The sequence below is a fragment of the Trifolium pratense genome, linkage group LG7 (assembly GCF_020283565.1).
Source record: "Trifolium pratense cultivar HEN17-A07 linkage group LG7, ARS_RC_1.1, whole genome shotgun sequence".
In the NCBI taxonomy this organism is placed as follows: Eukaryota; Viridiplantae; Streptophyta; class Magnoliopsida; order Fabales; family Fabaceae; genus Trifolium; species Trifolium pratense.
In genome coordinates this window covers 52,856,065-52,882,681 of record NC_060065.1, presented here as the reverse complement: position 1 = coordinate 52,882,681, position 26,617 = coordinate 52,856,065, and the positions used below count along the sequence as shown (strand labels likewise).

General features: G+C 33.7%; 5 protein-coding genes and 1 pseudogene across 5 annotated transcripts; 2 read left to right on the top strand and 4 right to left on the bottom strand.

The window, feature by feature from the left end:
- The first annotated feature begins 3,773 nt into the window (after positions 1-3,773).
- Positions 3,774-4,759, top strand: LOC123898683 (kiwellin-like). The gene has a single exon (XM_045949697.1). The coding sequence runs from the start codon at positions 3,895-3,897 to the stop codon at positions 4,585-4,587; it is 693 nt and encodes a 230-aa protein (XP_045805653.1). The 5' UTR covers positions 3,774-3,894; the 3' UTR covers positions 4,588-4,759.
- Positions 4,760-6,674: 1,915 nt separating this feature from the next.
- LOC123898684 (kiwellin-like) lies at positions 6,675-7,576 on the top strand. Its single transcript, XM_045949698.1, has 2 exons — positions 6,675-6,964; positions 7,118-7,576. The coding sequence occupies exons 1-2, from the start codon at positions 6,763-6,765 to the stop codon at positions 7,429-7,431; spliced, it is 516 nt and encodes a 171-aa protein (XP_045805654.1). The 5' UTR covers positions 6,675-6,762; the 3' UTR covers positions 7,432-7,576.
- A 760-nt stretch (positions 7,577-8,336) lies between these two features.
- Positions 8,337-9,260, bottom strand: LOC123897242 (annotated as a pseudogene).
- Positions 9,261-9,544: 284 nt separating this feature from the next.
- Positions 9,545-16,463, bottom strand: LOC123897238 (putative receptor-like protein kinase At3g47110). Its single transcript, XM_045947793.1, has 5 exons — positions 15,797-16,463; positions 14,623-14,985; positions 13,997-14,215; positions 10,236-12,236; positions 9,545-10,098 (listed from the first exon to the last, which is right to left on the bottom strand). Exons 1-5 carry the CDS (start codon positions 16,434-16,436, stop codon positions 9,779-9,781), a joined length of 3,543 nt encoding a protein of 1,180 aa, XP_045803749.1. The 5' UTR covers positions 16,437-16,463; the 3' UTR covers positions 9,545-9,778.
- Positions 16,464-18,004: 1,541 nt separating this feature from the next.
- Positions 18,005-21,655, bottom strand: LOC123897239 (cell division cycle protein 48 homolog). The gene is made up of 5 exons (XM_045947794.1): positions 21,087-21,655; positions 20,170-20,936; positions 19,313-19,888; positions 18,604-18,963; positions 18,005-18,436 (listed from the first exon to the last, which is right to left on the bottom strand). The coding sequence occupies exons 1-5, from the start codon at positions 21,490-21,492 to the stop codon at positions 18,146-18,148; spliced, it is 2,400 nt and encodes a 799-aa protein (XP_045803750.1). The 5' UTR covers positions 21,493-21,655; the 3' UTR covers positions 18,005-18,145.
- Positions 21,656-23,263: 1,608 nt separating this feature from the next.
- On the bottom strand, positions 23,264-26,145 carry LOC123897240 (serine carboxypeptidase-like). The gene is made up of 9 exons (XM_045947795.1): positions 25,761-26,145; positions 25,469-25,643; positions 25,180-25,299; positions 24,875-25,018; positions 24,639-24,789; positions 24,424-24,512; positions 24,066-24,324; positions 23,720-23,853; positions 23,264-23,488 (listed from the first exon to the last, which is right to left on the bottom strand). Exons 1-9 carry the CDS (start codon positions 26,114-26,116, stop codon positions 23,363-23,365), a joined length of 1,554 nt encoding a protein of 517 aa, XP_045803751.1. The 5' UTR covers positions 26,117-26,145; the 3' UTR covers positions 23,264-23,362.
- Between the last annotated feature and the right edge of the window lie 472 nt (positions 26,146-26,617).

Sequence of the window (26,617 nt, the reverse complement as noted above, 5' to 3'; positions counted from 1 at the left end):
AAATTGCAGTTTCTATTCCTCGTTGATGCAAGCAAGCAACTGCAGCCACCCACACACACCTGTCTCGGTTAGTACTCTTTTCTTTTTCTTTTTCTTTTTTGTATAATAGTACTCTTTCTTTTAATTAAGGTAATTAATTATTAAGAGTAAACTTTTAATTTATTTTACTTTACAAAAAGAAGTTTATTTCATATTATTATAAATAAATATCATGAACACCCCTTGAGCTTTGCTCACTTGGCAGAGACGGACATCACATTATATGTTCAAAGCTGAGTTCGAACCTTAGACACTCCACTTATTCACATTAGGCTACTTGACCAAAAAAAAATGAAAAATACCATGAACAATATAACTTATGTTTGGTATCATAGTGGGTATGTCAGAAAACAGTTGTTCACCATGATTTCACAAAACTACATATAATTTTGTGTCAGTTTAACACTTGAGGATTAATTATAGATATGTAATCGCTATTGCTAACTTATGGTAACTATATTACTTTAATTTTAAAAAAATTCAAGCAACGGATTTGGACATAGAACAAATAAGGTAGAAGTACAATCTCTAATGGCAATAAAGCCAAAATAAGATAAATTGGAGCAAGAGTTATTGAAATTATCAAACTACTAGTGCAACTTTGGCATCAAGCTCAAATACTATAAGACACTATTTGGTTAGTCCAATAAGCTAGCTTATAGCTCATTGAACTAGTTTATAAGTTTGTTTGAAAAAAAATGTGAAGTGTTTGGTAACGAGCTTCTCTAACTAGCTTATAGCGTTTTTTGAGATGTTATTTCAAGTAGCATATGAGCTTATAACTTATAGCTTTTTTATTTTATTCCATATTTATCCTCATTAATTTTATTTATTTTTTAAAAATTATAATAACTACTCATTAACACTTAAAAAAAAAAAACTATCACTAACCATGGATTTTTATGTCATTTTGTACTTATAACAACTAAATTTGCCAAACACTTTAATTTTATTCTACTAGCTTTTCAACTATAAGCTAGCTTATCAGTTATCAGCTAACTTATAGCTTATTTTTACCAAACAAGCCTAAATATAATGTTGTCAAGTTTTAATTTTGTAACTCACTTTATTGTTTGCAACAAACCATAAGCTTCACCCTTGTTTACTAACAACAATGAAGTAGGATATGTCAAAAAATAGTCTCTTACTTTTTAGCACGCTTAAAGCCCGGGAAGAAAAGAACTACAAGAAAACTCTCCTAGGGGGTAATAGTCCCCTTCTCATCTGCAACCAAGAGGTGCTTAAATTCGTATGGACAATCCTCAAATAAACAGCACTCATCATGCACAGAGTAAATGGCTAGTGCATCCGCCAGTTGATATAGCTTCACGGTAAGAGTGTTTAACTTCCACTTCCCAATCAAATTCCAACATTTGACAAATCCTTTCAACAAGCGCCCTTCCACAGAGTTTGCTAATTTCGTTGACAACTCCTATAGAATCCAATCTTACCTCCACTCTAGAAAAATTCATCCGTCTCGCCAGCTTAAGGCCTTCAATCACACCCCATAACTCTGCTATATATGCATCCCCTATCCCAATAAGTTTAGAGAAACCTATTAGCCATTCTCCATCACTATCTCTAATGACACCTCCACATCCAATGATTCCATCTCTACAAGCTCCATTAATATTCAAGCACACCCATCCTACACTAGGTAGGTGGTTTCCATCCAACTTGGATTATTGTTTGCTGAAGCTGGTTCCCTTTCTGAATCACCCCATCTGCCATCATGTAGCTATCAATGCTTTGCCTAACAAACTGAGTTTGATTGATGGGGCGTATGAAGTTTTCTTCATGTTTCTCCTTGTTCCTCCAATTCCAAGCAAGATGACATGCCATTGCCCAAAAACTACTCCATTCACCATGTAAATTCTTGTCCATGGTACTTAATATATTAATAGCAATCCATTCCTTTAGATCACTTGTAAAAAACTGGTGCCATAAAGAAACATCCACTGCACTAATCCATTCTCCTTGTTTCCGTGCAGTCTCTGCAATAATCACACTGATCCGATCCCAAGCCCATTCGATGCTTCCGCTCATTTGTCAGTAATCTGCCATGTTTAACAATCCAGACAAAAGGTCTAACTCGCTCAGGGACCTTCAAACGCAGACATGCTGCCAAACTACATCTGTCTCGTCTGTATCAAACTCACACAAGGCATGATACATCTCAGATATTGAATATATTCCCATAGCATTTTCTTTACAGACCTGCACATTCACACCATTGCTATCATCACTCATCAGGAGGTAATAGTGCTGCAATTTTTTCCTTAATATCCGTTGGTACGCACGTAGCAAGCAGATTCCAATTCCACACTTCATTATTCACCATATTTTTCAATTTCACATTCCTTAACTGGTCTGGAATTTGAAGGTTAGAGTCGACTAATCTCAACCCCTCCTTGATAGGAAATGTATTTTTCTGTATAATATTTGTGTGTCACATGAGCTGTACATAATAAGAAAATGTAATCACTACTATAAATACAATTCAATACTAATTGATCATAATGGATTCTTAACACTTTTAATATGAGCGACTTTAATTGTTCCATAGTATTATAGTATAGGCCCAAAACTAGTATTCATAAGATTTTTTATTTTAAAAATGCCGTAAGAGATCAATGGGCTAAAACATGCATCAGTCCAATAAAAGAATGATTGATAATTATTTAAATGGGCTGTATACGACTGGTATGTCAAAATAGTGTCTTTCTTTTTCCCTAAGTCTCTCGCGCTCCCTCTGATTTCGTTATACATATTAATATATTATGCTCGAGTTATACAACTCGAAGTGGTGGTTTTAGTTGTCCGAGTTATAGAATCCGAATTGAGTCGTTGGTCAAGGAATCTTGGCCCTTGGACGATGGTCTTTTCTGATTAACTTTTGCAGAGATGTTGTCTCTTGTCTGCTGAATCAATTGTCTTGCTCTCGTCGATAAATATCACCCTTCATTCTTACTTTGCATCATTCATCCTCGTCTTCTCTCTTCTCTCAACTATCACCTCTCTTCTCGTAACTATCTTCTTGTTGGTTCTATTCAAAAGTTTGTGGGTAAATTGTTGTATAATCTGTTGTTAATTAGTCATAACATTCATATCATTGTTCTCTGATGATGATTGAGAACATTATGTTAATCAACGAGAGTCTGTTGGGTCATGATAATTGAGAACGTAATGATTGATCAAACAAAAACTCCTGAGTTGCTTTCAAACTACAACACAAATGAAGTCTTCTCTGTGGTGGGTGATCATTTTCTCTCATATGCATCCAAAAATGGAGAGTTGGACCGTCCATCTTGTATTCCTATAAGTTGTGGTGCCAATGGCAGATCCAGTCAATTCCTATTCTGACACAATTTTATATAATTTTTTTGTAGCGAAAAAGCCTCAAAGTTTTTTTTTTGTCATTCTTTACGGTCCTATCAACAAGTCCATACCAAAAAAAGAAGCCTTTCATGAAGTTTCAAATTTTCAACAGATAATTTTTCTCTTATATTTGATGAAGTTTATTATTAGTAATGTCTAGATCATTACAGTTGACTTTTATAGATAAATGAAAGTTAACATCTTACTCCATCTCTTGTTCAAAAAAACATCTTACTCCATCTTTCATTTAAGTCACTCTATATTGTCATCAAAGCATATCTTGGACAAGCAAATCTGACTTTGTTTTTAAAGTATTTTAAACTGTATACAACTTGTACTTGAGCTTTCTATGGCACTACTTGTGCATAGTTTTTTCTTATTAATATTATTTTTGCAGTATTCAAAAACACTGTATAAAACTGTATATAAAGGATATACAAAAATAACATTGCAACCACTCTCTCTACTCTAATCAAAATGATTCACATTTCAAATGGTGTTTTTCTAGCTTCTGTTTTCCTTTTCAACATCATAAACATCCCTTTTCTCATAACAAATGCTCAATCGTCGTGCAACGGACCATGCAACACCCTTGATGATTGTTCTGGTCAACTCATTTGCATCAACGACAAATGTGATGATGATCCCGATGTTGGGACCCACATTTGCACCAATCCACCACCGCCATCACCAAGTGGCGGCGGTGACTGTAAATCTTCTGGAACCTTAAAATGCAAAGGAAAATCACACCCTCAATTCAAGTGTTCTCCACCAATTTCATCCTCCACACAAGCATTACTCACGTTGAACGACTTCAGTGAAGGCGGAGACGGAGGAAGTGCGTCTGAGTGCGACGAACAATTCCATAAAAACTCGGAAAGAGTGGTGGCTTTGTCCACTGGGTGGTACAACAAAGGGTCAAGATGTGGAAAAATTATTAGAATCATGGCGAGGAACGGGAAGAGCGTGACGGCTAAAGTGGTGGACGAGTGTGATTCGATTAATGGGTGTGATGCCGAGCATGCAGGTCAACCACCTTGTCGTAACAATATTGTGGATGGATCTGTAGCTGTGTGGAATGCATTAGGGTTGGATACAGACGTGGGTGTAGAGAAAATTACTTGGTCTATGGTTGGATCAAATGAAGCTTATGCAATATTTAATGTCTAATATGAGCAAGCTAATTAAGTTTAATAAAGTTAAATTAAGCTTGCTTATGTTGTTTCTTCTATTGTAAGTGCAATATAGATTATGGATATATGGTCACTACTTGTGACCATTCAATTACGGTGGATTGAATTAAGTTCTCCTCTTAAAAATTATTTTAGAATTAAGTTCTCTTTATCTTTTGTGGAATTTATTTATAGTGATCAGGATCATTGTATTTGACTTTCAGAAATAAAATTTGGCGATTTGGCATAAGATTTTAGATTGTTTGAATTTGTCTACTGTGATGCATAACTCTGTTGAGTCAAAACTAATTCAATTTCCAAGTTTACCGGGCAGAGGTAAAGTGAGGATTGATTCAGTGTCATTTGGTTTGCATGTGTTTGACTTTTATGCAAACGGTGTAACGAGAATATTTTAAGAACATAATCAGATCACCGGATGACTTGCTCGGAGAAATAAAAATCCTGTCTTGGAAATGGTTGAAATCAAAGGTTCTTTTATCCTTTAAACCAATGGATTCTGCACCCTGCACCCTCTGGATAATTTTGACTTCTCGAGATAATTCTATATAAACGAAACATAGATGGACAACAAGCTGCGCCGCTAAATCTTTGAAAAACTACATCCCTAGACCGAAGGAATACAACATTGCTATGCATGATCCTTTGAACTTTTTTCCAGAAGGTTCACAACCTTTGATTGCTTTTGATTTTTCAGTTTATTAGGGAGTGATTGGTCTTTGTGCTGCTTCTTTGGTATTCTTCTGTCTCTCTATGATGGAACTTGTCCATTTAGGGGCTAGTTGGAATCTTAATATATTTTTTATTTGGTTTTCTTTCAAAGATTCCTAGTTAGTTAGTACTTGGTAGTATCTTTTGATGATGAGAAGATTGTTTTTTCTTCTGTTGTAGCACTTTTATTTGTATTGTTTCAAATTTTTTCTCTTGTTCCTTTTCATATCCTAACCACTACTTATGCTTGGATATAGTATACCACTAGAGCTAGCTGCACAGCAGCTTGGGACAAAACACAGGGCAGCCAAAAAGACCAAACAGAAAGAAAAACAGGACAAGAACAGCAGGCAGCGACAGCAGATCCAAACATAAACAGAAAACAGAATTGCCAACAAAACATCCTATTTTTAGCAGAACCAATCCCTATCATCCCACAACTAACAAACAACCCAACCAAAACTAATACAACATTAATTAAAGCATTTTATTTATAATATACTGCAAGTGGTAAGGTAACCATTTACATATATTACAAAATATTTGTGATAAGACTAACATATACTTGTATTTATATACTAACATAAACTAAATAATGAAATGAATAACTATGTTTTTTAAATTCAAGTGCATTTTCTTCCACACTTGTTGTGTTAGCTCAGTTGTATGTGCTTAACTTTCCAACTTCGAAGTGTCGAGTTCGAATATTGTCAGAAATAGTTGTAAAATGATCATTAATAGCACGTAAATTAGAAAAAAAAAAGTGCACTTATAAAATATTAACTAGAGCCACCTTTTTTTTTTTTTACTAAACCATTATTTGTTTTATATAAGCAAAATTTATTGATGAAAGTATAAAAGGTACTCAAAATTAAGGAGTTTTTCATACACTTTGAAGACATTGATCAATATTAAGAGAAAGATAATTATAAATACATACAATGTCACATACAATATCAATATTTTAATGTTGAAATAATACAATTGATTTGAAAAGACTTGATACACGAGATTATCATTAAAAAAATGGAACAAGATAGTCAAACTTGCAATTTGTTCCAATTTTCAAAATAGGATGATGGCTCAAACTGTATTCCAGCTATCAGAGTCTCCTCCACGATCCGCTGGACCACCTGCTATTAGGTTACTGATTGGGTCATCCACCATTTTCATCTGCACCTCAAGTCCAATAGCGTCGGGTGCGAGGAGGTGTGTTAAGAAGTCTCGTATCAGTTGCGAGATGACCTGAATATATATGTTTATAAAGTAGAGTCAATTATCGCACTGATTTTGTAGGGTTGAGTTAGACTCAAATTTCAATTCTAAGACTAGCTTGTTGTAATAATCCCATGATGGGCGTACAATACTTGGGACTTCTATATAAGGACATACAATTGCCCTTCTTAGCACACAAAAACTACACACTGTCTCTATTCAAATCTCAATGGCTTCCATATCAAATCTTATGTTTTTATCTTTCATTTTCCTTTTCAACATCATAAACATTCCTTTCATCACAAACGCTCAATCATGCCAATCCTCTGGCACACTAAACTGCAAAGGAAAATCATTCTCTCGGTTCAAGTGTTCTCCACCAGTTTCATCCTCAACACAAGCATTACTCACGTTGAATGATTTTAGCGAAGGTAATTATTATTAATGTATATATGATCATTTTATATAGTGATTCTAAGGTAACACATAAAACAATTATCAACTAATCATTACTAATTTGTAACTACATTAAAAAATATCCAACTTATAATACTAACAAAATATCAAATTATGATCTATATCAGGCGGAGACGGAGGAAGTCCATCTGAGTGCGATGATAATTTCCATAGCAACTCAGAAAGAGTGGTGGCGTTGTCCACCGGGTGGTATAATGGAGGGTCTAGGTGTGGAAGAAACATTAGAATCAAGGCACGAAACGGGAGGAGTGTGACGGCAAAAGTGGTGGACGAATGTGATTCGGTGAATGGATGTGATGGGGAACATGCGGGTCAGCCGCCTTGTCGTAACAATATTGTTGATGGATCTGTTGCTGTGTGGAAGGCGTTGGGATTGAATACAGATGTGGGTGTAGTGCAAGTTACATGGTCTTTGGCTTGAATGAATGGAACTTCAAGTATATGCAACATGCAATGGCTAATTAATAAATAAATAAGAATAAGCTTAAGCTTAATTTGCAGTAGGTTGTAGCTTGCTTGTGTTGTTTCTTCATCTAGTTGATCTTTTATTTTATATATATATATATATATATATAGATGATGGGAATGCTTAATGATGAGCATTTTTTATATCTATTTTGAAGTTAATGAAGGAGTGTGTTTGTTTCAATTGTATTTTTAAAAAGACTTCAATACAGTTTTAATTCTCTTATTTATTTATTTTATAAAAAAGGGGAAGTTTTGACGTTCAATTTTTTATCCCATGTTTACTTTGTTTTTTAAAAATTTTTTGGTATTTTTTAATGCTGTGACTTATTCAAAGAAAAAAATTATTAGGTATATAGTATTTGTTAGCATAACTCGGTCAGTAGAAACATTACATGTGATATGTAGGAACTGAGGTTCGAACTCTGTACACTCACTTATTCGCATATTTCTTACCATAACTCTATCCAATGTTTCAATTTTGAGATACCAGAAACTTGAATTGCAGAATGTTTATAGCACTGTTTGTAGGAGAATGCCCAAAGTTACATGAAATGAATTATCATGGCTCCAATGTTTGAGATCCCATAAACTTGAACAAGCTCCATTGCAAAATGAAAAATTAGACAAGTAATCTAAAAAAAAACACTTTTATGAGATGATAGAAGTAGGAATATACTTGTCTGACAATTCAAATTAGTTTTAATCTACAATGCACAATTTAGGAGATGGTATAAGCAGGAATACTAAGAACTAGAAAAGAACTTAATTAATTAGGAAAAACAATTATATTTCATTCACCCTTCCAATGTACAGAAGCAAACATCATTATTGTGTGTATACAACATCACTCTGATTTACGTTTTGTGTTGAGTCCATCATATGGACGAGACATAATCTCCTCCTCTTGTCCTTACTGCTAGTTTCCCTTGCATCCAATCTTTTAACATCTCAAGTGCTGCTTTTGGTTGATCCATAGGAACCATGTGACCAGCCTCTTTCACCTATTATTCCAAACAAATACAGTTAAACACGAAATACAACACTGACACGTGAACACCTGTAATAATTAGAGATAATGAAATATTTAAATGTAACTAATGTGCCAGTGTCAGACGCGAGTTATGCCTTTGATGTGAAGTGTCAGTGTTTGCTATATATCGATAGTCTAATACGCGCATTAATACATCCTAAACACAAACCTTGAGGAAAGCCAGAGAGGTCCATGGCTTTTTAAAATTCCTGCTTCTTCACTATCAACCAAATAAGGGGTTGCGGGAGACGCTGTGAATTCTTTTTGACCTGACCACTTCATGGCATCAACCCACCTTGAATTCCCTATCAAATGAGGAGCACATTTATAAGTCTAATAAACAAATTATAACGTATTTTTTGACACAACAAATTGTGGTTCCACGTTAACTGAGCTCTAGTTAAGGACGATTCGTTCAGAAGAATCCGGGTTCAAATCCTGACTAGAACAATCTTTGACCAGATTTTAGTTACCTCCCGGCCAAACTAGTGGCTTAAGACTAAAAACTTGATCTTACCAAGCCAATTGAATATGAGATCTTCCTCTCCGGCATACACAAGCAACTTGATTCCATCCTCAAGAAGAGCAGGAATACCAACTTCTAGATTTTTCATCCAATCCTGCAACATGGCATTGTATACTGTGCTACTACAAGAAACAAATTCCAAGTCCCCAACACCTAAAGCTTCTCTTACTGTCTTTGTGTTCAAGAATGTATCCGCCTTGGAGAAGTCATAACAGAGACTTCCCATAGAATCGATTTTGAACCCCTAAAATTGATTTTGGATGATAAAGCCAAACATGATTGATTTTCACTTTCCACGGTAGGAGCAAAAGAAACGCACGTTTGCGTGTTGTAACACAAAACCAAACAGGCACTAGAGGTCTTAGGTTTAAGTAACGGAAAAAGTGAAAAATACTAACATTAACAATTAATTACTTTAACCATTTTAAACTAAAATAAAATAGATAACAGCCACAAAAATTTAATAACATACAACAACAAAAGGCTTACTTATAATACGATAAGATCAAATTGTTTGGAATACTTATGAAGTAGATCTTTCAATATGGAACTAATAGAACACCACAACATGACGAGAAATCAAGCGTCACACCAAGACTACGAACAACACAACGTCCAGATGACAAAATCACAAAAAAATAAAACTTATAAAAACCACTTATTTAGATTAAAAGATGGAAAATCGCAACTGAGTGATTCTATGCTAAAAATTAACCCAAAACCATGAAGTTACATCTGTCATTTTCACCGCATGACTGAAGTCTTGATTTTGATTAACGATGCGGTTACATTTGTCATTTTAATTCTTGCTTCAGGTGAATCTGCACAACAACTCAAAGCTAAAGCTAAAATTTCATGAAGTTCTTTTCCATGTTGTGAGCCTAAATTGTAATCCACAACTTCCATGACTGAATTGACCATTGATTCACTAATCCAAGTTTTCAAGGTTAATTCTTCTGAAAACATTTCATTTGTTGGTTTCTTTCCAGTGAACATTTCCATCAACATTATCCCATAACTGTACACATCTCCTTTAACTGAAATGACTCCCTTAGATCCATATTCTGCATGCAAATGTTAATCACTAGTTATAAAAAATTCTCAAAAATGTATTAAATTTTTTATTATTTTCTCAAGTGAATTTACCTAACTAAACTCAAATTGAAAAGATATAACTTAGAGTTGAGAGTGAAAAAATAACCTGGTGCAACATAACCAAGAGTAGCTAAAGTTTGGGTATGAGTTTTAGATTGTCCTTCATCCAAAAGCTTGGAAATGCCAAAATCGCTAATATGCGCAACCATATCTTCATCTAGTAACACATTACTAGGCTTCAAATCACAATGAACCACTGGTATTGCAGAACCATGATGCAGATACTCCAATGCTAATGCCACATCTATCATTATATTCAACCTTTGCAAGAAATTCAAACAATAGTTCTCTGAGTATAACCATGCTTCCACACTTCCGTTTGACATAAACTCCATCACTAGAGATTTGAAATCATCATTTGAACAACTACCGATAACCTGAACCAGATTTCGATGTCTAAGGTTGCGCATTGCATTACATTCTGCATCAAAGCTTCTTGATGTTGCTTCCAATGTTAAGTCAAGTACTTTAATTGCCACCATCTTTCCACTAGAAAGAATTCCTTGATACACAGATCCAAAGCCACCTCTTCCAAGTAAATTACTTTCACTGAATCCATTAGTCGCTTTGACAAGTTCATAGTAGGATATTCTTCTTGGAGCCCCTAAAGTAGCTGACAAATCACTTTTATGTGGATTTTCAACCTTTTTCCTTTTATGCCTCCGAAGTATTATGCATGCACCAACCAAAATGCCTAACAAAACAAATGTGGATGTTATGCATATGATTAATACCATCTTTGTCTTTGCTTTTTTCCTAATTTGTTTATCACATGGAGGTACTTCTAAGCGAGGACTGCCACAAAGCGCATCATTATGCATGAAAGATTGAGCTGTGAAGCTTTTGAAAGGTCCTCCATCAGGAATCTCTCCTTGCAATCTATTGTATGATAGATTTATGTATTTAAGATAAGAAAGTGACTCTAATGATTTTGGAATTACACCAGTTATAAGATTTTGAGAAAAGTCCAAGAAACTCAAACTTAACATTTCACCAAGTGATGTTGGAATTGAACCATTCAATTTGTTATTTGCTAAAGATAGAGTTTCTAAAGTTCTCAATAAGCTTATGGCTGTTGGAATATTGCTTGAAAATTGATTTTCAGAGAGATCTAATAGTGTAACAGCTCTTAAATTCTTAATCTCAGGTGGCAGAATTCCAATTAAAGCATTAGAGGATAAGTTTACCTCTAAAATATCTTCAAGATTCCAAAAAGACAAAGGTATCTTTGAAGTCAAGTTATTAGATCCTGTATGAAACTCTCTTAGAGAAGTCATATTTCCCAAGCATGTTGGTAACACACCAAAAAGCTTATTTCTTGTTAAATACAACTCACTCAAACTGCTCACTTCACAAAGGTCATGAACTATTGATCCCTGCAGTCCATTGTAGCCAAGATTCAAATGTTGAAGTTGATTTAACCTTTTAATTGTACTAGGAATCGGTCCGGTTAAATTATTCCTACTCAGAGATAATTCAATGAGGCTGCTCATGTTTCCGATTTCTAGTGGAATATTTCCATTAATTCCAAGAGAATCTGCCATAAAATATTGTAATGATAAGTTTCCAATCGACTTGGGAAGTTTTGAAAGTAACCTATTCTCTGATACTTCAAGATGTTCAAGATATGTGCAACTAGTAAGTGAAGTAAGGAAGTTTATTTCAAAAGAATCATCATCAATTATTGTCAAATTATTCCTACTTATGCCGAGGTATTTGAGGAATGCTAAATCTCCAAAAGAATTGGGTATAATTCCACTAAATTCGTTTTCACTCATGTCAAGTTGAACGAGATTTGAAGCATTGGATATAGTATCAGGAATTTTTCCAACAAAGTTGTTTTCATATATGGATAGGCGTCGTAGGTTAGGAAGACCAAATCCCATATTTGATGGAAGCATGCCTGAGAGATAATTTTGATCAAGACTCAAAATTTTCAATGTTGAAATGTTGAGGAGTTTTGAAGGAATAGGTCCACTCAAGCTGTTATTTCCCAATTGTAAAAGTTTGAGTTGATTCAGATGGCCAATCTCTATTGGTATCGAACCTAAAAACACATATCATAAAGAAAACAACAAATAAATAAAGCTACATGCATAACATAAAATGCTTAAGCATATTTCTCTTAAAGCAAAAATTATATACCAAAAATTATATCGAAAGATATACAAATACATTGCAAACATTTTGAGTAAACATTTTTTTTGGAGATTCTCATCTCATGGAAGAGTTTAAAGCAAGACATCGTCTTCAACTGATCTACAGAATATGAGTGTTTTGTTATGGCGTCCAACACTTCTAAGATAGTTTGGTTGTGTTGTTGGTTAGTTTCTTAGACTATAGTTACAATGGTTTCAACACCAAAACACCTTCAACACCCACTTTTTCACTCCACATCATTTTCTCTTTCTTCCACCTAATCATTCAACACACATTCAACTTTTACCCTCTCCAATAGTTTTTTCATTCAACAATCTACCCCACCACATTCTCTACCCCACCACTTTTTATTTCATATTCTTATTTAAATTTAAATTTTTGTTTTTATGATTAAATAAAATTATAATTATCGATTAAAATTAAATTATTAAAATAATTAACACTTAACAAAATTTATTTAAATAATTTTTTATTTTCTTAATTTAAAATGCAATATATCACACAAATAACGTATAGTACGAACAATTTTGGGTGTTGTTGAAATGATTATTGAGATTCATTTCACTAAAAAAAACTAAAATTTCAAAATAAACACTAATGGAAAGATAATAATAAGATTAAGGGAGTGAAAAACTTGGTTTTTTTTTTCTGTGTCCAAATCAAATAAACCAAGTCTCTATTTATAGAGAAATAAATCGTGAATTTTGCTATAAAAATAAAAAAATAAAAAATTAATTTGCAGTGAAATAATTGAGTTTAAAGATAAACTGGGATAAAAATCCGGACAGCCAATCACAGGCCTACATGTGTCCCTCAGCTTCTTCTCTCTCCGCGTTTCCCTTCTCCCACTCGCCCAATACGCACGTGTATTGCACGCGCCAGCTTGCAACCAAACAAAACGTGCCACGTGTCCCCGATGGCAGCATTCAACTGTGTTTAATTCATTCATCACCTCTCTCATCCACATCACATTAAACACACCCTCCCAATGGTTTCAACAGTTGAATTCTTCATTCAACACACTCATTCAACACCCATTGTGGGTGGTTTTATATGAGTGTCTTTTAATGTGATAACAAGTGTGTCATTTATATTGCTCATAACTCAGTATTTCATGAACACACCAAACACATTAAGATTGGTTATTGCCTTATTCGTTTAGAACAATTACTTTGTCATTTGTTTCTTCCTCGATATAGATTACTGACTTGTTCATAAAAACACATCCCATTAAACGTTTTTGTTTCGTCTCATGAATTTGAGGAAAATGTTAGATATATGTGTTATAGAGTTATTAATTGTTTTTTTTTTAAACTTGCTAAACTTATTGATAAGAGAATAGTGATCCAGCATAAGGCATTCAAGAATCACCAAAAGATACAAACTAAAGGCATAGTAAGACCTTTAAATATTATTAGTTTAATAATTTAAATATTTAATTTCACATTTTTTTATAACATTTAGTTTAACATTTTAATCTTTAATTTAAAGTTATATATATATTAAAAGGGCCAAAAATATACTTAACTATTTTATTATAACTATATACACTCTTTGTAGCTCTGAAAACTAAGTTTTATTATTCTTATCCTTCCTCCATTTTTTACAATTATAAATAAATATGAAGATAGAAAATTGAGAGTATACCTGTAAAAAAGTTATCTGCCAAACTGAAATATTGTAAAGATGTGCAATTTTTAATAGATCGTGGAATGATTCCTCTATAATCATTATAGTCTAGAGAAAAAACTTGAAGCTGAGGAAATTGATGACACATCTCATGTGGGAGACTTCCATTTAAGTTGTTCTTGTCAAGGATGATCTTTATCAAAGAAGAGATGTTGAAGAGGGAAAATGGAATTTCACCTGTAAGTAATTAATGGTATAATTGGAAAAAATAAATAATATAATACTGGAATCTTTTATTAAATTTGATAAAAAACTAAGTATTAATACCGGAATCTTTTGAGAAATAATTGTTAAAATAAATATAATAAAATTGATGAAATTTAAAAATTTATTTATTATGCAGAAACTTTTGAAAAAAGTATAAAATATATATATTATAAAACTGGAATCAATTTAATGTTGTTAATTTGTGTTAAAATGGAGTGGGGGCAAAAACTCGAGAAAACTTAAAATTGAGGGACAAAATGCTAATTTACAAAATAGGAACCAAAACTTCATTTTTTTAAAAAAATAGGCAATCAAAATTGTATTTAAGTCCAAATAAACAGATAATTAATGTGTGGGTAAAATATATGTTATCTTACCATGCAAGTTGGTTAAAGGAAGATACAAATATTGAAGCTTGGTCAATTTTGCGATGTCAGATGGCATGCGTCCTTTGTCAAAATGAATGCCTGATAGTTCCAAATATTGTAATTCTTTGCAATGAGACCAAACTTTTGGCATCTCACCAGAGAAATCATTAAAGTAAAGATATAGTAATCTAAGGTTTGGAAGGCCTTGACAAACATTTGATGGAAGAATGCCGGTCAAATGATTATCACCAAGAGCTAAGTATTGCAATAATGAGTTGTTGAACATGAATAATATGTTGCCTGAGAGCATATTATCTTGAAAGTTCACAATTCTCAGCCGTGCAAGATCACCGGTTCCTTTCGGAATTTCTCCTTTAGTTCAATACATATATAGCATAAGACAGAAGAAAGACATTAATTCGAATGATCTGAAATATATTTATATAAAGAAAATTTAAAATAGAGGGACTAAAGTTCGAACCCTAGTCATAATGTTTAACCTAATAATTTCGAAATTTTTTACTAATTGAGCACACTTTATCGATATAAGAACTCCAAGTGCACGTATATAATAAGTTTCTTAAAATAAAAGTAAATGTCAACAATTCGATTATATAATAACAATTCTCAAAAAGATTAACTTTAACAACCTTTTATATAGATACTCCCTCTGTCCCAAAATATAAGCAAAAGTTGGTCAACAAAAACGAATGTATTTGGTCCAAATCTTTAACCAAATACATCAAGTTTCTTTGGGACGGAGGGAGTACATATGCACCCAGGGTGAACCAAAACTTGATGGAAACTTTATGATAAACATTTTAGGAACCCCTTTTTTCCAAACAAATATTTTGAAGTGTACTTAAAGACTATATAAGTTAATTTTGCCAAACATTATGTATTCAATCATTTATTTTAATCACCGTATGTTATAACTTATAAGCTAACTCATAAGTAATCAGTTATAAGTTAACTTATTGATTATCCGCTATTGTTTACCAAAATAGATAAAAAAAAAATGTAAGAAATTTTCTCTCATGGATCTAAAAACTGTGCAGTTATGTGCAAAGTATGTATCATGCATACATTGATACATACTTAGAAAATCTAAACTAGCAAATAAGGTCAATTAAAGTCAATCAATGCATGTTTTGTTGTAATGGTGTGAGTGAGTATATCATACCTGATAAGGAGTTATTTGCTAAGTAGATTTCTTCAAGGGAAGACATGTTGGAAACTGTCTTTGGAATGGTTCCTTTAATGAGATTTGAGTTCAAATTTAGATACTCTAACATTGATAAATTGGATATAGATTGTGGAATTATTCCAACAAAATTATTATAGCCAAGATCCAAGTGTTGAAGTTTGGATAAGTCCCCTACCCTTGATGGAAATTCTCCAACAAAATCATTGTAGCTCAAATCCAACCATTTCAATCTATGCAATTTAAGTAATTCTTGTGGTAACTCACCATGGAAACTATTGCCTTGTAGATCAAGAAAAACAAGAAAAGAGAGATTTCCCATTTGAGGAGAAATTATTGTACCTTCAAGGCCCATGTTACTAAGATTCAATGCCTTTACTCTTCCATGATGCTCATCACAAGTGACACCAACCCAATTGCATGATGAGAAGAAAGAAGAAGAGGAAATTGACCAATTACTAAGCATATGATAAGGGTCTAAGGTAATAGATGATTTGAATGCAAGAAGTGCAAATTCATCGGTGGTGATGTTTTTAGTACTTTTAGCTAAGCAACTAATGAAGAAGTAATAATAGAGTGAGGCAGAGAGAATACAGAGCAAAGAGTATGGTTTGGCCATTTTCAATACAATACAATGTATGCATATGTCTATATATATATATATATAAAAACTTGAAATATATAGGATAAAACCAACCAAACTATATATGATCGAATGTCCAAGTTGTACTTCCTCTTTTTATTCCACTAAAAGATATAAATCTTATCATCATTTGAAGTTTTTTTTTTCTTTCTAAACTACTCATTCATAATTTGGAATATTTATCTATCGAGAACAAGTCATATATATATGCATGTGAAATAAAAATTGATTACAAGTTAGTTGTGCGTAAGACATGTATTATATGACTTGTTCTCATTAATTAATGAATAAATACTTTCAAATTATGAAGGGGTAGAGCAGACTTCAATTATTTTTTTGACTCAAAAGTGTGAAAGAGAAGAAAATAAAGATGCATTTTTTGGATTAAGAATGGCACAAAATTAAATCATATATTCAACACAAGTAAGTATGAATAAAGTAAAGTGGCGTCAACGAACAAGTCAATGAAAAACAAGAACCCAAATTATAGCAAAAAAATATAAGGAATAATGTCATCATCAAATGTGGATGCAAAAGCTTTTAGTTAGTGGCTCTCCTCTTTTTCGTAAAGTTGATTTGTGAAATTGTGAATGCATTTTCTCCTTCTAGCTACAAGGCTATAATTCACATGAGCGAAAAGAGAGAAAAATGGACAAAAATTATTTGAATTTTTTCAAGTGTATTTAAAATATAAATTTTTGAAGTTATTACAAACTTTATAAAAATTATGAATTTTTTTAAAAAAAATTATGAGTGGTTATGTAAGTTTACTTAGAGCCATTAAAAAAATCTAAGAAAATGCATAAAAATTTTGTAAAAGAAAAATTGGTATAGAATGAGAGACTTTGCTTTTTTGAAAAATTGGTATAGAATATAATGCTTACGGTATTGTGTAGCAATTTCCCTAAAGCATATACTCCATATATAGTCAAAAAAGGCTGCTATTGTGAGCTTCCAAGCTTCTCCCCTAAAGCTGTCAAAATGGGCTGCCCGGCCCATTTCGGCCAGTCCGATCAGGCTTCGGGCTTCGTCGGGCCGGGCTAAAAAGTCTGGATAAAAAATGAGCTACTATGTGTTTTACAATTTCTTTTATTTTCTTATAAAATGAAAGAATATTAATTTTCACCGCCATGACTAAGGTCTTGATTTTGATTAACGATGCTGTTACATTGATCATATTAATTTTTGCCTTAGATGAATCTGCACAACAACTCAAAGCTAATGATAAAATTTCATTAAGTCGTTTCTCATGTTGTAAGACTAAATTATAATCCAAGTTTTCAACTAATAAGAGTGTTTATTTGTTGTCACAAGTTTTCAAGAATAAAATTGATTTAGCTTAAGTAGGAGATGGATAGCATCTCAGGTGGATAATGATGGTTTGTTGAGTGGAATTGTAGATATTTGACTCTGCTCCAATTTTATGAGGAAAACAGATGATTCATTTTCGTGATGGAACAAGGTTGGTACTACTGCAGTTCGAATAACAAGATTGGCAATACAAGAACATGCCGGCCGCATTGAGCTACGATGCAACCGTAAAAAATGCAAGACATACTCGGCTATTTAAAAATCAAAATCAAAATATAATACAAGTAACACTATAGTAATCAATTCACTTAAACGTGAAAAGCAAAAACATACGGCCTTTGAAAGAAAAAATATAACATCTACATCATTGAAACTTAATTATAAAGATCGTCTTCATCAGCCCCACCCGCGGCAGTAGTTGTTGCTACAAAAGGGTCAGATCCAGTCGTATTTGCAAACCTAAATTCGTTGCCAAATCCCCTCGATTGTTGTAAAGTCTGAGCAAATCCCTGGTATTTGCGTATATCAGCGTCACTGACACTCCTACGCGCATACTTCATTGACTCCTCGAAATGAGTCGCCTTAATCTCTGCAACTTCATTGTCGACCAAGTCTTCATCCATGGCTTCAGGGTTTTCCTTCCTCTTCCTCGCTTGCTCTATGTTCTGTAACCACAACAATATATTAGCTCAAACTTATCATAATTCATCGATTTTGTAACATAAATATATACAAACTAGCATACACGCTTTCATTAAATCGGAAAGTTTCATATTTCGAATTGCTAAGAAAAAAAGAAAAAGAAATATACATCTATTAACCAAAAACATACCTTATCAATGTCTTCTCTTATAGCATATTTGCATGCTCGCTGGCATATTTCTGTAATGTCGGCACCACTAAAACCTTGAGTATACTTAGCCAATGCTCTCAAATCAACATCTTTTGCGACCGGTGACTTCCTCAAGCAGGACTTGAAGATCGAATGACGGGAATCCTCATCAGGAAGAGGAATATAGATCAACTGATCTAGACGGCCTGGCCGGAGAAGTGCTGAATCAATGATGTCAGGTCTGTTAGTGGCTCCAATAATGAATACGGTCTTTTTGGCAGACATGCCATCCATCTCTGTCAAAAGTTGATTTAGAACTCTGTCGGCAGCACCACCAGCATCCCCATTGCTGCCCCCTCTCTGTAAATGCGACACAATGATTATATACAAATACAAGCTGAAAATAAAAAATCAAAGAGATGCATGCAATCACAAAGATATTAAAAAACATCAAGACTGCATTTGGATTATCTTATTTGAGCTTATGTTGCTTGTCTACTGGCATAGTGAGACTGTTTGGGAGAGGTTACGAAAACAGCTTATAACATGTCAATAAGCTGTTTTCAACTTATTGTCATAATCTCTTTAAAGTAGTACATGCAATAATAACCTTATTTCAAAATATAAAAATATATCTCACTTGAGTATCGACCATGGTTAAAGCATAATAACATAGCAATCCAAGAGTTTGAAGTAACTAGAAACAAACCTGAGTGGCAATGGAGTCAAGCTCATCAAAAAAGAGGACACATGGAGCCGATTGTCTAGCCTTGTCAAAAATTTCCCTAACATTGGCTTCACTTTCACCAAACCACATTGTAAGCAATTCTGGTCCTTTCACACTGATGAAGTTAGCTTGACATTCATTGGCAATTGCTTTGGCTAACAAAGTTTTTCCACATCCCGGAGGACCATAGAAGAGAACTCCTTTTGATGGTGACATCCCAAACTTCTCAAACTTTTCCGGGTGCTCAACAGGATATTGAACAGTCTCTTGCAGTTCACGCTTGACATTCTCAAGGCCTCCGACGTCCTCCCAGCTGACATTAGGCACCTCAACAACAGTTTCACGTAAAGCTGATGGGTTGCTTGTTCCAAGTGCAGTATGGAAATGCTCATTTGTAACTGCCATGGAATTCAGTATCTCAGCATCAATGGTCTCATCCTCTAAGTCAATGAGGTCCATCTTCTCTCTAATGCATTGCAAAGCAGCTTCGGTGCAAAGGGCAGCAAGGTCGGCACCAACATACCCATGAGTATCTTTCGAAATTCTCTCCAAATCAACCTACAGAGGAAAATCATAATGAGCAACAGAAAATTTGAGGAAATTGAAAACCAAAATCACAATCAGAGTACTGCAACTAAAATAGAAGTGAAATCAAGGCGACAAAACCTTATTAATACTGCAACTATCATAATTAAATAAATTATAAAAATACTAGTGAATTCGACTGTTGAATGGAACTATAAGCACAAGACTTTAGCCACAACCAAAAAACAGAATACACGGAACAAAATACCAACCAATAAATGTGAAAGTTAAGTAATTAGTAGTGCCGAACTTACATCATCAGAGAGCTTCATGTTTTTGGTATGTATGCGAACGACTTCAAGTCGCCCGATCTCATCTGGAACACCTATATCGATTTCTCTGTCAAATCTACCAAACCTTCTCAATGCTGGGTCAATGCTATTTGGACGATTAGTGGCGCCCATAACAATAACATGAGCACGAGATTTTAATCCATCCATTAGAGTTAAAAGTTGTGAAACTATCCTTCTTTCGACTTCACCGTTTGTCTTGTCCCGCTTGGGTGCAATAGAATCAATTTCATCCATAAAGATGATGGACGGTGCATTCTTTTCGGCTTCCTGAAATGCTTTCCGAAGATTGCTTTCACTCTCTCCAGCCATTTTGGACATAATCTCCGGACCATTAATACAAATAAAGAAGGCTCCGGTTTCATTAGCAACAGCTCTTGCTATTAAGGTCTTTCCAGAACCCGGGGGTCCATATAGCAAAATTCCTTTAGGTGGTTTCACACCGATCGACTTGAAAAGTTGTGGATGCCTTAATGGAAGCTCAACCAATTCACGAATCTGTGCCATTTGCTTCCTAACACCACCCACATCATCATAACCAATTTCGTCAAGCCTGTCTTCATCCTCTCTTTTCACAGGTTCCCCTTCGCAGAAGATCTCGGTGTCTGGAGCAACCACACAATACTCCCCAGGATCAGTTTCAATCACCTTAAACTCTACACTTCTCATCCCTCCCCGCACAATAAATAGATCTCCCTTTCTGACGGGACGATAAGCCTCCAAGAAATAGGCTGTAAATTATATGCATTAAAACAGTTAGTTAGACTTGTGGAAAGACAAACACACTGACACCATTAGGAAAAATGCACTCAAAATATAGCATAGCTAACAAAAACAAGTGAAAAGTGAGTAATGAAAGAAAGGTGGGAAACAAAACTCACGTTTCAAGAAAACGTCAAAGAGATTGCCAGTGATACCCTGAATGGTATCATCAATAGGAAGAATGTGGACACGTGTCCCATACTTGACATCAGAACAGTGGTGCACAGAAACAACATCTCCAAGTCGAACCCTCAAATTCGACCTCACAACTTTGTTCATCCTAATCCTAGCCTCCTCACAGGTATCCTCACCAACAGCTATACAAATAGTATCCTTCCTTTTCTTTCCCTTGATGAGTAAGGTGTCACCTCTGAAAAGCCCCAACTTTTCCATAGTTTGTGGGTGCATCACAACAACAGAGTTGTCATCGTTAAGCGCTTCATCCACAACAAGCCTGTTTGCTGACTTCTTGCGTTCCAGAATCGCGGTGGAAAAGTCCTTCTTCACTGATTCAGGTTCAGACATTCTTGGAATTCTTCAAGATCAAAAGAAGAAAGCGCAGAAAAAACCAACCTTGACTCACTACTTGTTTGTTTTGATGAAACAAAAGATACGAGGTTATTTCAATATTTATAGATGTTAGTTTAAGTTCTGTTTCTAAATTTATGGAGTATATCTTTTTATTTATCAGATAAAAATCTGTGTAATCTTTTATCAATATCTTTTTATTTATCAGATAAATCTGTGTAATCTTTTAAATCTGTGTATTTTTTTTTACTGATTTTTATCTTTTATTGTTTTTTGAACAAATATATATATATTTTTTTTGGAATAAATCTTCTATTGTTAAATATTTTAATATTTACATTTAGGCTAGGTTTTTTTTTTTTACCAAATATTTAGGCGCTAAGTAATTATCTTGTTTTTAAATTATGATTAAATTATATTTTTATTGACAAAATTGTCCTTTATCTTGATTTTAGATTATAATTTATTAAAAAAGTTATGATGTTATCTTTGTAAATATTATACTTAAATTTTATTTTTTAATGGCAAAATTGTCCCTTATATTTATTTTAATTTTTTTTAAGGAAATATTTATTTTAAATTATTAGTTTATTTTATTGTGAAAATTTTGGGGCAAAAATATTCTTTTGTGTTTTCTTTTAACGACAAAAGTATCCATTATATTTTATTGTGATAATTTTATATAGTGATTCCAAGGTAACACATTATAAATTATCAGCTAATCATTAACTACGTGCATTAAAAAAATATACCCAACTTATAATTCTAACAAAATCTCAAATTATGATCTCTATCAGGTGGAGACGGAGGAAGTCCATCTAAGTGCAACGATCATTTCCATAGCAACTCAGAAAGAGTGGTGGCGTTGTCCACTAGGTGGTATGATGAAGGGTCTAGGCGTGGAAGAATAATTTAGAATCAAGGCGCGAAACAGGAGGAGTGTGACTGCGAAAGTGGGTCTAACTCAACCTTACAAAAGTGAGGACTGCCACTTGCTTATAAACACACATTCAGATAATCTTGCAACCGATGTGAGACTTCTTAACACATCCCTAACCCAACGAATCGTAGAGAGGCTCTGATACCATTTTAGAATTAAGTTTTTGGGTCTAACTCAACCTTACAAAACTGAGTTGTAAAGTGAAGAGTGTCACTTACTTATAAACACACATTCAGACCATCTCACAACCGATGTGAGACTTCTTAACAGTTAACACGAATATTCAAGTGTGACATAGTAAACATCACGTCATAAATATATATATCAATATATGTCGCATCATAAAAGAATCCAAAAATATGTCCGTGAACATATAACCCAGTTGGTAGAAATATTACATGCGATATGTCGGAACTGAGATTCGAACTATGGTACACTCCCTTATTCGCATATTGCTTACCATAACTCTATCCAATGTTTCAATTTTGAGATACCAGAAACTTGAACAAGCTCACATTGCAGAATGTTTATAGCACTGTTGGTAGGAGAATGCCCAAAGTTACATGAAATGAATTATCATAGCTCCAATGTTTGAGATGCCATAAACTTGAACAAGCTCACATTGCAAAATGACTTTAGCTTTGTTAGTAGGAGAATATTGCTCCGAACCGACTCATAGAGTCATAGTTCAAATTAGTTTTAATCAAATCAAATACAAAGTTTTGTTTGTGCATTATTTGATAACAATGATGTATGATTTACTTCAAAATCTACAATGCACAATTTATGAGATGGTATAAGCAGGAATATCAAGAACTAGAAAATAACTTAGATAAAAACAATTGTATTCCATTCACCCTTGCAATGTACACAATCAAACATCATTATTATGTATACAATATCATTGTGATTTATGTTTTGAGTCCATCATATGGACGAGACATAATCTCCTCCTCTTGTCCTTACTGCTAGTTTCCCTTGCATCCAATCTCTTAACATCTGAAGTGCTGCTTTTGGTTGATCCATAGGAACCATGTGACCAGCCTCTTTAACCTATTATTCCAAACAAATACAGTTAAACACAAGTGAATCAACAAACTATGATGCACTAACACAGACATGAACATATTTAAGTGAATCAACTTGTAATAGTTAGAGATAATGAAATATTTAAATGTAACTAATGTGCCAGTGTCAGACACGAGATATGCCTTTGATGTGAAGTGACAGTGTTTGCATAGATCGATAGTCTAATACGCGCATTAATACATCCTAAACACAAACCTTGAGGAAAGCCAGAGGTCCATGGCTTTTTAGAATTCCTGCTTCTTCACTGTCAACCAAATAAGGGGTGGCAGGAGATGCTGTAAATTCTTTTTGACCTGACCACTTCATGGCATCAACCCACCTTGAATTCCCTATCAAATGAGGAGCACATTTATAAGTCTAATAAACAAATTATATGGTATTTTTTTACACAAGAAATTTTGGTTCCACATTAACTGAGCTCTAGTTAAGGACGACTCCTTTGGGAGAATCAAGGTTCAATTCCTGACCGGAACAATCTTTGGCCGGATTTTAGTTAACTACCGGCCGAACCAGTGACTTCAGACTAAAATAATGAACTTACCGAGCCAATTGCATATGAGATCTTCTTCTCCAGCATACACAAGCAATTTGATTCCATCCTCAAGAAGAGCAGGAATACCAACTTCTAGATTTTTCATCCAATCCTGCAACATGGCATTGTATACTGTGCTACTACAAGAAACAAATTCCAAGTCCTCAACACCTAAAGCTTCCCTTACTGTCTTTGTGTTCAAGAATGTATCCGCCTTGGAGAAGTCATAACAGAGACTTCCCACACATTTCTTTCTGATGTCGTAGTACTGCATATCGAATAGCATAATGCATTAGTGAACTCAAACTTCATGATTTTCATACCTTTGATCATATACTTTTAGAGTTTTTCTTTTCTGATATCATACATTAATGTCGCCGGCGATGTCCATGATCTGATCGAATATTTCAGTGCAAATACGTCTTGAAGTCATGCATGCGGCGCCGCCTTTAGTGCCTAACAAATCAAATAAAAATTATGAGTGTCAATGAGGAAAAATAACAAGTAACTTGCACAACAAATTTGTAAAAATTTCTATTTATGACTGATAAGGAAAACTTGTTGATATTGTCATGTTCATACCACAAGCTTCTATGGCCTTTTGACATGGTGGGAGCAACTTGTTGATATTGTCATGTTCTTCCTTATTAATTAGTCCATTGTCTAATGCAAAATCTGTATATGCCTTGTATTGAATTTCAGGATTGGTTAATCCATTCCCAATAGCAAATCCCTGTTTATTATAAAGGTTTACCAATTAGTATACATTACATAGATATAATCTACATTATATGACAATGTAATAATAATATTAATACCTTAAGATTTATATGAATTCCTTCTTTTGCCTTGTTTCCTTGGTGAACTCTGGATGCAAAAGCTGGAATGTAATGACCAGCATATGATTCTCCAGTAATATAAAAATCATTCTTAGTGAATTGAGGGTGCTCCTTGAAAAATGCCTGTCATTGTAAAATTTAGTATTACAAACTATGTGAAATTTAGATATATGTGAATCAAGATTAATCAACTAATACAAGTGATTAATTCAATTAATAAAGTATTCATTTAAAATATTATTATGAGAGATTATTTTCTTTAATCACTGAATTAATCAAATTACCTGCAAGAAGTCATACAAATCATTGCTAACGCCATTTTCGTCATGGCGAACATCACTATCATCAGTGGTATAGCTAAAACCTGTTCCTGTGGGTTGGTCTACAAATATAATATTTGATGCCTACAAAAGAGAAAAAGAGTGTTGTAAATATCGAGTTTGATCCATATGATACATAAAACAAGTATGTTGCAAGATGATCATATAAGAGTGTTATAAATTCTGAGATATCGAGTTTGATTCCTACTGATTAAAAAATAATGATCATATATGAGTGAGGATTAATAGGTACCATGTCCCATCCATATTGATTCCAAACAAGGGACAATTTGTTCTCCTTAGAAAACTGAAAAGGACCATTTTCATAAAACAAAGCAATTTCACTGCTACATCCTGGACCTCCGGTTAACCATATGACAACCGGATCATCCTTATTGTTTCGAGATTCAAAGAAGAAATAGAACATTCTGCAATTGACACAACAAATCATTCAAGTGAAACATGTCTATGCACAATTGCACAGCCTATTATGAACAAAACATAACTAAAATGGAAAAAAAAAAAAAAAGTACTAAAACATTTACCTTGCAGCTTTGGAATGAGGAAGACGATAATACCCTGCATGATGACCAAGTTCTTCAACAGAAGGATCAGAGTCAACAAAACCAGGAAAAGTGAACTTCTTCTCAACAATATTTCCATGAACAAAATGAGGATCATTCTCTGGTGTGTTAATGGAATGTTTTGGAAAAAGATTAAGCCCTCTTATGAGATTTTCTGCTTGCAATTTTGGGTAGGATCTTGTTGAAGAAAGGAGAATGTCATTGTTTGTGGAACAAGTTGTTGGAGATGAGAATGAAGGTGAAATGAACATGATAAGGAAGAACAACATTATTAAAAGAGAGAGACACATTTTGAGGAACCTTAAGGATGATGCCATGTTGTTTTTGTTGATAGAATGGAAGTTGTGGCTATGTATTTATATTGTGCTTAATCTAACGTATACATAATTGATTTGGCTTCAATAATTAACGGAAAAGTTGAGTTGAGTATGAAACGGTTAACAGTTTCCAACAATTTTCAGGTTGCTTGTCTTTTAAAATCAGCATACATCCAATAATTGAATTGTTTTTTGAGACTTGTGTTCACTTGTTATTGACTGATGTATATTTATACACAGTTTAACCGGTAAAATTATTTTACATATATATCTAATAATATGTTGCCGTATCATTTAATATGTGTCAATATATTATTGCATCGCATGTTATGTATTCATGAAGCTAGTAAATGTAAAGTGTACCTTGTACGATGTGAAAGGGAATCGAGACTGGATATAGAAGTATAAGATACCCAGATGTTAGTAGTAAATCTAGATGCGACAATCTCACCAAGTAATTTAACGAAGTGTATTTTTGCAATAAGTTTAATAGATTATATA